This window comes from Aegilops tauschii, chromosome 2 (genome assembly GCF_002575655.3).
Source record: "Aegilops tauschii subsp. strangulata cultivar AL8/78 chromosome 2, Aet v6.0, whole genome shotgun sequence".
In the NCBI taxonomy this organism is placed as follows: Eukaryota; Viridiplantae; Streptophyta; class Magnoliopsida; order Poales; family Poaceae; genus Aegilops; species Aegilops tauschii.
In genome coordinates, this window is record NC_053036.3 from 629,363,204 (window position 1) to 629,374,796 (window position 11,593).

Consider the following 11,593-nt stretch of genomic DNA (forward strand, 5'->3'; position numbering starts at 1 on the left):
TATTTCAGGAATCGTGAAAGAAATTTATGCCACGCTTAACATCGACAGTAAGGGAGAGTTGAATGCAAGCACTAACCCGGCAGCCTGCACGAATCCGATGATGGTGAGGTACCAAAAATCAGTCTTGGTCAGATCGGAGACAAAGCCGCCGAGGAGGACGACGGTGGCCCACAAAAGCGCCAAGGCGCTCACGCCTTTCAAGCCCATTAGGATGTACACCTTGGCGACCGCAATGTCGTTGATCCTTACTTCTGGCCGCCGTTGAAGCTCCTCCGAGAAAGCGTCAAGCTCATCTCCCGAGCCATGGAGCTCCCGCTTCTCATTCCGGTTTCTAGGTGCTCCGGCGCCGCTCCGCTCTACTCCGGTAGAGGACATTTTAGTCCGTGGTGTGGTAGGGTGGTGGATCTGTGGTTTCTCTTCGATCGGTTTGCTAGCGAAACCGTCGACTGGTTTCTCTTCTCCTCGACCGGTTTGCTAGCTAGAGCCTAGAGCTTGCTTGGCTCGCCTGGAAAGGGTAGATATGAATGTCATGGGGGAACAGCGAAGCTCGCATCACATGTAAGCAAAGCATATGTTCCCCTAAAAAAGGACTCGAGCATAGCTCGCATGCAAGCAAGCACAAGTTCTGCATAAAAAAGGACTCGATCGGGTCTAGATAGTACTCCTGTACCATTGAGTGCGCGACACGGCAAGAAGCCAAGAACCTATAGTAACTTTTCGTGTTGGACTGGGTTTGGGTGCAGTTGCTTTTGCCGCCGGCCGGTGGGTCGCTCGATGATACGTACTACGTACGGTAAGGATTTAAGCTTTGTTATATGAGGGAAGTAGATCTCCGATCTCTCTTTAGTTTGCTTGTCCGACCGTCACTGGCACACGTAAGTAGCAATGACCGCGAGCTCGCATGCATGCAGTGCAGGCAAGCAGACGTTCACTTGAAAAAACAAAGACTCCAACCTAGGCTTACGATTTTCCAAAAAAAGAAGTACAAAAATATTAGGCTTACGTAAGAGACTCGATAAGAATGGCAAGATACGTAGTACTCCCTTATATACATCCGTATCTAGACAAATTTAAAACAAGAATTTTGAGACGGAGGGAGTACTACGTACGTGGCAAGATAGCTAGCCTGCAGCCACCATGAACCGTGGTGTGTGTAGCTTTCATCCATGCTAACCCGTCTAAAATCAATGGCAGAATGAAGTTAACAGCAAGGATGATGACGGGGACTAGTTTTTACAAGTGAATTAAAAAAAACACCGCATTTGAAGTTCACTTTCAGATTTGCCACCACATTTTTTGTGCGTCCCAAAAACCTACCAATTTTCTTACTAATTTTGCCAATAAACAATAACGACTGGTTTGGGGCGATTTAATCCAATCTTTGACATACCAAGCCCACTGGTCAGGTCCACGGGGCATCACATGTTAACACCGTTTGCATTGACTGTTAAAAAAATGCCTCACGCTTACGCCGCGCACCACCTCCTCTCGCTCATGACCAGTGCCACCCCGCGTACTCTACCTCATGGCGCGCCCCGCCCCGCCACATCTCTCTCCTACGCCACCCACCCCCTCTCTCTCCTACCTACCCTGCCACCTTCCTCCAGCTCTTCTCCTTACTAGCGCCGGCGAGATCCGCCGCCGCGCATCCCGCCCCACACTGGATCTGGTGGGCCCTCCCCTTGCCCTGCCCTGACAAGCTTTGTCCCCCACCTCTGGCATGCGGCGAGCCGGACCCCTGCTCACTAGGCCACGCTACTCTCTACCCCTCTGTCATCGTCTGAAGCGAAGGGGTAGGGAGTGGTCTCATAGCTCAGATGTGAAGTGTGAATGAATTAGGGTCGGTTGTTCATTAGGTCTGACCATCTGAGACTGAGAATGACAGGGGTGTGGGTTGTGGGCCTGTGGCGGCCAAGGGATAGTTTTGGGCGGCTGGGGCTTGGTTGTTGTTTCTCTCCTTCAGGTTTTTTTTCATGATGCCACAATGATATAATACACTACAAATTTTAGCGTTGAAATAGCGCACTGTAACGTGATTAGCGTCGTAGCTAGCAAAATTCCTCAAATATAGCATGCACCTTCCGGATACGCTATAGCAATGCTATAAGAGCATCTCCAACAGACGCGCAACGCGCGGCATGCTAAAAAACAGTATATGGCGCCGGGTGAGCCAGCTTTTGCGCGCGGCGGGCGCTGGCTCCACAAAATAAAGCGCGCCCAAGCTGCGCCAGGAGACGCGCTATATTTCTTCTTTTTTGTACTACGATTCGATACACATTTGGCTCCGATAGTACATAGATAAACGATAGATAGTTCATAGCCTCCTCCTATGATACATAGATAGTGCATAGATAGTTCATAGCCCCCTCCTACGATACATAGATAGTGCGTAGATAGTTCATAGCCTCCTCCTACGATAGATAGATAAAACGAAAAACTACTACTACTCGTCATCCTCCGACTCGGACTCCGCCTCAGTGATGTCCTCCTCCGACGTCTGAATGTAGGTGTCAAGGAACAGCTCGCCGTTGGAGCCCCAAGACGACGCATCTCCTAGCGCGATGTTGAATTCAGCGGTTGCCTTCCGCGTTCGCCTGTCCTCGCGATAGGCGGCTCGCTCCGTCCTCCTCTCCTACCTCTCCGCCCTCCTCTCGGCGAAGAACTGTTGCTCGTTGATGACGTCTTGCGGGAAGCGTTGGCGCCACAGCCCATGGCTTCCTCGTCCATCTCGGCTAGGCTGAGACGGCGCTCCCGCCTCCGGTTCTCGCGGCAATCCTCGTCGGTGATAAGCCGCGGGGCAGCGCCAACTTTTGCACCCGCTCCCGCGTCGCCACGTCCGGAAAGTTCATGTCCCAACGGGACCGCCGGAGGCGCCACGCCGCAGTGTCATACGCGCGGGCGCCCTCGTGGGCGCTGTCAAAGGTGCCGAGGCCGAGGCACACGTCGCCGGACCGAATCTCGGCGGAGTAGGTGCCGGCCGGGCGCACACGGACGCCGCGGTAGCCCGAAGCTCCCCGGCGGCGCGACGGCATGGTGGCACGTCGGCGGTGAGGCGAGAAAGCGGTAGAGGGAGCGAGGAGAGAGCGGCAGAGGGCACGTGGCGATGTGGATAGCGATGGAACGGTGTGTGGCGGACACTGCATTTTATAGGCGCGCCAGAAGCGGCGGACCAAATCTAGCGCGCGACCGCCCGCTTTTTCCCCGCGCACGCAATCGTTTCCCGCGTGAAACCATCCCGCGCTAAAATCTCATTTTACCGCGCGTGCGTTTTTTGCAGCCACTGTTGGAGAGGCTCTAACTAGCGCAGAGTAACGCACTATTTTTTTGTTGCCGCTAACTCTTAGCCTCATCTTTTTTCCTTTTTTTTTGAGAATCCTTTTTTTTTGTCAGATAACCCCATCTTCACACCGGCCCATCTTTTTCCTGAACAAAACACCGGCTTTCCTGAACAAAACACCGGCCATCGCCACTCCAACGCATATTTTTCAGCCCACACTCAAAACCTAAAGTAGGGTATTCTGCAGCCCATTTACACCGTGGAACCATCTTCCGGCCATCTTACGCAGCACACAGCCGCCGCCGCTGCCAGCATAGGGGACAGAGAGCGGCCGGAAGATGGCCTTGCCGGAGATCCCCGACGAGCTCCTGGTGGAAATCCTCCTCCGCCTCCCCGCCGCATCCGACCTCATCCGCGCCTCGGCAGTCTGCGTCTCCTTCCGCCACCTCGTCGCCGACGGCTGCTTCCTCCAACGCTTCCGCAGACTCCACCCCCCGCCCCTCCTCGGCTTCCTCGACCAGCACGGCTTCCACCCCGCCGTACCGCCTCACCCCTCAGCGCCTGCGGCCCGCGCTGTCGCCAGCACCGCTGACTTCTCCTTCGCCTTCCTCCCCTCCCCTGCGCGGAGCTGGTCCGTACGGGACGTCCGCGACGGCCGCGTCCTCCTCGACAGACCCTGCCGGCATGGCGCCGGCAAGGGACGCACCGGCGCCCTCTTCGCGGAGATGGCGGTGTGCGACCCCCTGCACCGGGAGTACCTCCTGCTCCCCACAATCCCCGATGACCTAGCGGCTTCGGATGAGAACCCACTGCGGATATATGGACAGCGCTGGGGCGAGAGCTTTCTAGTCCCTGATGGCAACGACGAGGAGACACCTCCTGCCGAGGATACGGTGTTCAGAGTGATCTGCCTAGCGCAGTACCAAACTAAGCTGGTGGCCTTTGTCTTCTTTTCCGGCACCGGACAGTGGCGAGACATTCCATCCCTGAGTTGGATTAATTTTATACCTGACTTCTCGTCGGAATGGATGGGTATTTCTTCGTGGCGGCAATATGCATATGGTTGCTTTTACTGGTTTGCAGGTTGGAGTGGAAAATTCGCTGTGCTTGACACCCGAAGAATGGAGTTCACCATGGCTGACCGCCCACCCAGAGTTAGTGGTTTCCACAGTTATATGGGCATTGTGGAGGCAGGGGAAGGCATGATTGGGATGTTTGTGCCTGCACATGACAAAGTCAGCCATCATGGACTTGACACAGTTCTCCTGAGATATACCATTGGACGAGACAATGGTGGGAGTTCCACCCAGTGGCAGACGGAGAAGACAATCTCAATAGCTTCTGGCTCCTCGTTCATGGGTTCAATAGGGAGGCACTTGCTCCTGTATCAGTGCGGAAACTCATTGCTCGAGCTAGGTTGTTTCACGCTGGATGTCAAAACTTTCCAGCTTGAGAGGGTATGTGTTTCACGGCTCATTCCTGCCGAGTCACGCGCATATTGCAACTTCCCACCGTCATTATTATTGTCACCGAAAGTGTCAAGTGGTAAACTTTCTCTGGGATGCTAGCTACCTCCTTATCTTCATTGTTATCACTAGCACACAAATTGTCTGATGCTTGCTAGTTCATTATTGTGATCATAATTATTGCTTACATGGTTTAGGCTAATTTTTTTTAAATAATACATTTTTAAAATTTTTTTACAGAAATAATACGTAGAAAAAAGAATTTACAAGAATAATACACCGTCGGCCCACTGCAGGCCGACAGAGCCCAGTCGGCCCACAGCAGGCCGACTGGAGGCCCATCAGTTTGCTGCTGGCCGATTGGGCTGTCGGCCAGCAGATTCAAGCCCAGTCGGCCTGCAGTTGGCCGACAGGGTCCAGTCGGCTTGCAGTACACCGATAGGCCTGTAGTGGGCCGACTATGCTCAGTCGGCCTGCTGTGGGCCGACTGGTGCATGCCTATTTTTAATAATACACGCGAATATTTTTTAAAAGTATATATTTTAACACGTTATGAATACATGGTAACATTTCTTCAAATACATTTTTAATGGAAATACCATTTTTTTAAACCACACAACATTTTTTAAAATGCTTTTCTGAAATTTTCATAAACTTTTTTTAGAAACACGCGAATATTTTCTTAAAATGTCATGATCCATCTAAACATTTGTTAACCCACGTGATATGTGAGTATATTGATTGTAATATGATCTTATATTATGAGATGAAGGGAGTACCATTTTGTAGAATGTCATGGATATTTTTTGGAAACACGAGAATATTTCCAGCAAAGGTGACGTAGTACATTCATTTAGTGGCACGAACCATTTCTTATCATATTTTTCTAAAAAATTGCATGCATTTTTTGAAAGGCGGGAACCTTTTTCCATTGTGATGAACATTTGTTTTGAAAGTTATCGACATTTCCAAACTGCGCTTTTCCCGCCACCCATTTCCCGCCACCCATTTCCCGCCAAACAATTTCCCGCCACCCGTTTCCCTCCTCCCATTTCCCGCCAACCTTTCCCGCCATACCGCAGTCGTTCTTTCCCGCCATTTTCTCGTCTCTATCTATAAAACCCCCTTCAGACGGAGCTGGATAAGCATTGCAGTGTAGTGTAGTTGAGATGTCCCATTATCCTTTCGATCGTAGTTTTCACCCTGGGATGAGCAGGACTCTTCTGAGGCTAGCTACCGATTTCAGGATGGATAATAGGATAGTTCCATGGGACGAACTCACCGGTAGTGACACCATAATGAATGAGTTGGCTCACCAATTACGTAGTTCTGGGTGGCCTGAAAGGACCTATGAGGAGGTACGTAAAGAACTTCTTAGGTTGCATGACAGGTGGAAGAAGGTAGTGGTGCCGAAGAGTGAAACTTTCAGAAGGATTGCAGCAAATAATCCATGTTTATGGACTGAGGAGAGCGAGGACGAAGATGATATCTTCATGCCGCCGCTTTCGGGTTCTGCATCGTCGAAGGGCAAGAGTTCTTCATCATCGAAGGGCAAGGTTTCTGCATCGTCGAAGGGCAAGAGTTCTTCATCATCGAAGGGCAAGGTTTCTGCATCGTCGAAGGGCAAGAGTTCTTCATCGTCGAAGGGCAAGAGTTCTGCATCGATCGAGGATGACGATGATGACTTCATGTAGTTTTTATGTTGTATGTTGTGAGTTCAGTTACGTGCCATTTAATTTGGATGTAGTTCTATCTAGTTGTTTGTAATGTCTTGTTGTATGAATATTATGTTCTATCTAAATATGATCTTGTAGAGTAGGCATATGTCTCGTACATAAGTACATAGTCATTTGTCTCATACATAGAATAGACATAAGTTCTCACACAGAAATAGATGGTAATGTCTCTACTGATACATAGGAGCGGCAATGACGACGTCTGGCCTGCCGGGGAGGCGGATCTCGAATGACAAATGCATCACATATAACTCGGTTTCCTGTAGCAATGCAACTGAACAACCCTTTTCCATTCCCATTCGCTCAGCATTTCTTGAATCTTGCCATCATCAGTTATGTCAATCAATTTTCTTTCCCCAGGGCCATCTGAATGCTTCCTGCTGACGTAGTACACAAAATCGTCTTCCTTCAACCCTTGCTTCAACATGAATTTAGTCTTCAACCAATCAAAAGTGAGGTCCACTTCACTAACTTGCACAACACTTGGAGACAAGCCTTGGACATGAACAATAGGGCTAAGCACCCACTGAGTACTCTCAGCCATCTGCAACACACAAATCGCATTGAGTACCTACCCTACCCCTTAATATCCCCACTAACAAATATTAGACATGTCTATATATTACGAAGCTATATATTACAGAATATTAACGGAGCAACTAATACAATTCACCCTCCTACAATTATATTACGAATATTTGCCGTAGCAACTACAAATATTGACAGATTAATTAGTTGACATCTAAATATATTAACAAAAACGACCGGAGCACGTACGAAAAATAAAATGTGGGCTTAAATATACCCTTGAAGCGTGCGTGTGAAGGATGAAGGACGAACGGCGGCCACCAAACTGCCGGTGCTCCGGCTCGAACGAAGAACGACGAACAACAGCTTCACCTCCACCACAGTGCTCCAATTTACCACCAGCGCACTGCAATGCTTATGCAGCTCCGTCTGAAGGGGGTTTTATAGGTAGAGAGGAGAAAATGGCGGGAAAGAACGGCTGCGATATGGCGGGAAAGGGTTGGCGGGAAACGGGTGGCGGGAAACGGGTGGCGGGAAAAGGGTGGAGGGAAACGGGTGGCGGGAAACGGGTGGCGGGAAACGGGTGGCGGGAAAAAGTTGGCGCGAACATATGGCGGGAAAAAGTTGGCGCGAACATATGACGATGATGACTTCATCTAGTTTTTATGCTGTATGTTGTGAGTTAAGTTACGTACCATTTAATTTAGATGTAGTTCTATCTATTTGCTTGCAATGTCTCGTTGTATGAATATTATGTTCTATCTACATACGATCTTGTAGTTCCGATAACAGAGTACTAAAATAGAGTAGGCATATGTCTCGTACATAAGTACATAGTCATTTGTCTCATACATAGAATAGACATAAGTCTTACACAGAAATAGATGGTAATGTCTCTACTGATACAGATACATAGAAGCGTCAGTGACGACGTCTGGCCTGGCGGGGAGGCGGATCTGGAATCGGGGACCATCCCAACCTGTCGGGTGCCCTAACGTGACGAGGAGGAATCTCAGACTCTCCCTGGTCATGCTGTGTATCCTGTGTGGGGCCTGGTGGAGGAGTCGAAAACATGTTCATCCACTGGGTGTGCTGCGACATCTGAGCCTGTATGTTGTCCTCGGGATGTTGATCACTCCCCCACGTATCATGTGATGCCGACATAGATGCCTGATATCCATAGGCCCCTACGCGATGGAACGGTTCATCATGAAGAATGAGGTCGCGTCAATTAATATTGAAAACAATAAATATGAAGACACATACCTGCTGGGTGTGACGTCTGCTCTGGCTGAAACACGAAACTGGACGAGGGACCGTGCTGCTGTGGCTGTGGAGAAAACACGAAGCTCGACGTGGGACCATAGTGCTGCGGGTGCCACGTAGAACTGCCAGGTTGGTCAGGACGGGGTGGCCTCGTTGTCGGCTGCTGTGCTAGGCGTGGACGTGGTTGATGTCGTTGCATGGAGTGACGCGGCTGCTCCTGCTCGTGCTGAACAACATCGGTTCTCCGGGTGCACGTGATAGCCTCGTACACAGTCCGTATCTTATTCTGAATTCTTTCCAAGAAGGGCTGTACCACTGGACGATGTTGAAGAAGAGGTCCAGACGATAGTGATCGTCCGAAGGTGGTCACGTCGTCGTACAGTTCGCGTGTCAAGGTAGCCTGCAAATTTCCATGACGATTAATAATGTCTGTCTCTTGCACGTCGAAGTATGTGACAACATTACGTAAAGAAAAAATATCTTACCGCGTACTGCCTAGAGCCCGAAGTATCATGTACATATCCGACGGAGTAGGATCCGGTAACTCCTCTGGGTGGGAGTACTCAACAATGCGTAACCGTGTTCCGGTCATGTAGCGCCGCAAATAGAGATTGAATTCATCGAGATCGAAATTGTGATTCTCGTGCCATAGATTTGTGTTTGCTGTCTCCCATTCTATAACATACGGCTCTAGTCTAGCTAGCCATTCAGCAGTTGTCCTGTTCATGCCCTTCCTTGTCGTCCTAAAATTGTGGTGTGTGTTCAACAATTACCTAAAGCTTCGAATGGAGTACTATGAAAGAAAATGCAACATTGAAAAACTGGTTAATACCTGTGGATGTGTGCTGGCACCGGGTTCTCTATAGGGGGAGGTAGCTCCAACTGCAGAAGACCAAATTGCCTCATAACCCTCTGTTGTGCCATCTCCTCGACGAAGACATCGAAGATGATCTTCGATTTTGTCATCCAGTAATCTCGGTCCCTTGTGCATAGCACAGACATACCAGCAGGGTATCTCGCTTGTATGGCTGCTTCCGTGTAGGGCTGCCAGATTACCCCGGTGTACGCATCGAACTGCTCGTTCAATGCTGTGTACGCCTTCCTGGTCTGATCACTAGCAAAGTGTCTCTACAGAGAATAAAAGTTAGTAGCCGCTCGCATCGATCGATCTCTTGTGCAGAAAAAGTTGCATTAAACTACAACACGGTGCATACCTTGCGACGAGTCCAACACAGACCGAAAGTAGGCATGTCGATGCCCTCAACATCAAACATGGCGTCTATAGGCTCATGAACCCGTACATCTGGTCGCCCTATAGAGAACCTCTCCCACGACCACAGCTGTAGGAATAGAGGGCATCCAAGAAGGGCTGGCTTTCTCGATGTAAGCTGGCAACCGTTGCACATACCTCGGTATGTAGCCGCTAACACCGCCGAACCCCAACTCCTCTGTCTGATCTGATCCGCCGTCTGAGCGCTCGCTATCTCGAGTGCCATAGGGATGTAGAGGGCGCTGATAGTGGTGACATGGTTCTCCGTGAACATCACCTTGCCGAAAAGCCACAGTAAGTAGGCCTCGAGGCTCCGAGTGATCTGTTCCGCAGTCAAGGGCGCCCGGAAGTTCTGGATCTGCATTAAGCGAAGAGAAAGTTTTAGTAAGCCGCAATTATTTTCTGTACAACTTTATGCGCGATAACTTGAAGAGAATAGGTAGGGGAAATTACCCGGAAATTTAGCAACCACTCATACTTAGGTCCGTGATGCTCCCATACCGGATCGGGAGCATCCGGAAAAACACCGTGAAAACGTTTTGTGAGAGCTCGCTCCCAACCAGCCGGTGCGTCCAACGGTCCTACGGCATGACCTGCCAACGGTAGACCGAGCAAAAGTGACACATCCTCCAGAGTAGGAGCCATCTCTCCCCATCTGAAGTGAAACGTGTGGGTCTCTGGCCTCCAACGGTCCACTAAGCAGCTCAGCAAAGACCCATCGATGGCGACGCGTTTCTCACCCGGGATACTCAACCAGACGCGCGAAAGGTAAAAGGCCGGCCCATTTCAACCTTCATCAGAGAACTTTTCAGTTACTGTCTCCCATTTCAACCATTAATATGCATGTCAGTGTGAAAATTTATAAAGCACGTACCGCTGAAGCCATCCTGAGTGTATCTTCCAGTTTTCCTTAGGAGTGCGAGTGACGAGAGGCTCAAGCTTGCGCTCATACCATATCGCACCACGATGACCCTTATCAATGTCCCCATTCAGCAACCACAATCCCGACATTCCTGCACTTACAAAATTCAGAACAAAGTGGCACACTTAATTAAAATTCAGAACAAAGTGGCACACTTAATTAAAATTCATAACATAGTGGCACACTTAATTAAAATTCATAACATAGTGGCACTCTTAATAAAAATTCAGAACATAGTGTCACACTTAATAAAAATTCAGAACATAGTGCCACACTTAATACAAATTTCAGAACATAGTGCCACACTTAATACAAATTTCAGAACATAGTGCCACAACACACTTAATATAAATTCAGAACAAACTAGTGCTAGCTTAGCTTCTTCCTCTCGCCCTTACTCCTCTACTACCTCTACCTCCTCTTCTTCCCCGGTTGCCTCGTCCACGCCCAGTGACGAAAGTGGGACAATTAGTGTCCCTATGGCCAAATTCATTGCATAGAATGCATTGCCTAGTCGGACCTCCTGCTTCAGATTCATCCATATCATTTCGGATGCGCTGACACTGCCGTCTGCCTCTACTTGTACGCATATGCTCTGGGTTTGGAATGTAACGCCTATCGGCGGGGTTGACGCTGTTGAAATTACCCATTGCTCGAAAACCCATCAGCTCACCTGTCCAGGTATTGAGGACAGCTTCTTTCAGAAAATATGGAGACACAAACGATATTGCGTCCATTCCAAGCTGCCCGCAAGCAGCAAGTACATGTGAGCAAGGTAGGTGAAGCAATTTCGGTTTATTGCATGTGCACTCACACGTTGGCCAGGCTTCATTGCCAATTTTCACCTCATGCGTCATCAACTCATTTGCACATCCGAATTTGTTGTTGGCTAAGCGGACTTCAAACCTTCTTTCTTGATTACCGATGGCGACTACAGTGTGTGACCTAGCTTTTTGCATCTTGTTGTCCATGTACTTCGTGACTCTTTCACAGTACCGTGTATTTGGGTTGTTCAAGATATGCTGCTCTGCTATTTGACGTCTGTCTCTGAAATACTTGACGGTGCCATAGAAAATACCCTCAACGATGGCTGTAAGTGGCAATGCCCGGTTTCCTCTGAGGACAAAG

The 11,593-nt window shown here is 49.4% G+C and overlaps 1 protein-coding gene and 1 long non-coding RNA gene across 3 annotated transcripts; one reads left to right on the plus strand and one right to left on the minus strand.

The window, feature by feature from the left end:
* Positions 1–3,059: 3,059 nt before the first annotated feature.
* On the plus strand, positions 3,060–4,845 carry LOC109775405 (uncharacterized). The gene has a single exon (XM_020334151.3). It carries the CDS (start codon positions 3,616–3,618, stop codon positions 4,843–4,845), a length of 1,230 nt encoding a protein of 409 aa, XP_020189740.3. The 5' UTR covers positions 3,060–3,615.
* Positions 4,846–7,787: 2,942 nt separating this feature from the next.
* Positions 7,788–11,150, minus strand: LOC120963282 (uncharacterized). Of its 2 annotated transcripts, none has more exons than XR_006670822.2 (4): positions 10,418–11,150; positions 9,997–10,334; positions 9,106–9,901; positions 7,788–8,673 (listed from the first exon to the last, which is right to left on the minus strand). It is a non-coding gene; the product is annotated as an uncharacterized lncRNA (long non-coding RNA). The 2 variants fall into 2 exon arrangements; XR_006670821.2 differs by lacking the exon at positions 7,788–8,673 and adding an exon at positions 8,697–9,016 and having other exon boundaries at positions 10,418–11,149.
* Between the last annotated feature and the right edge of the window lie 443 nt (positions 11,151–11,593).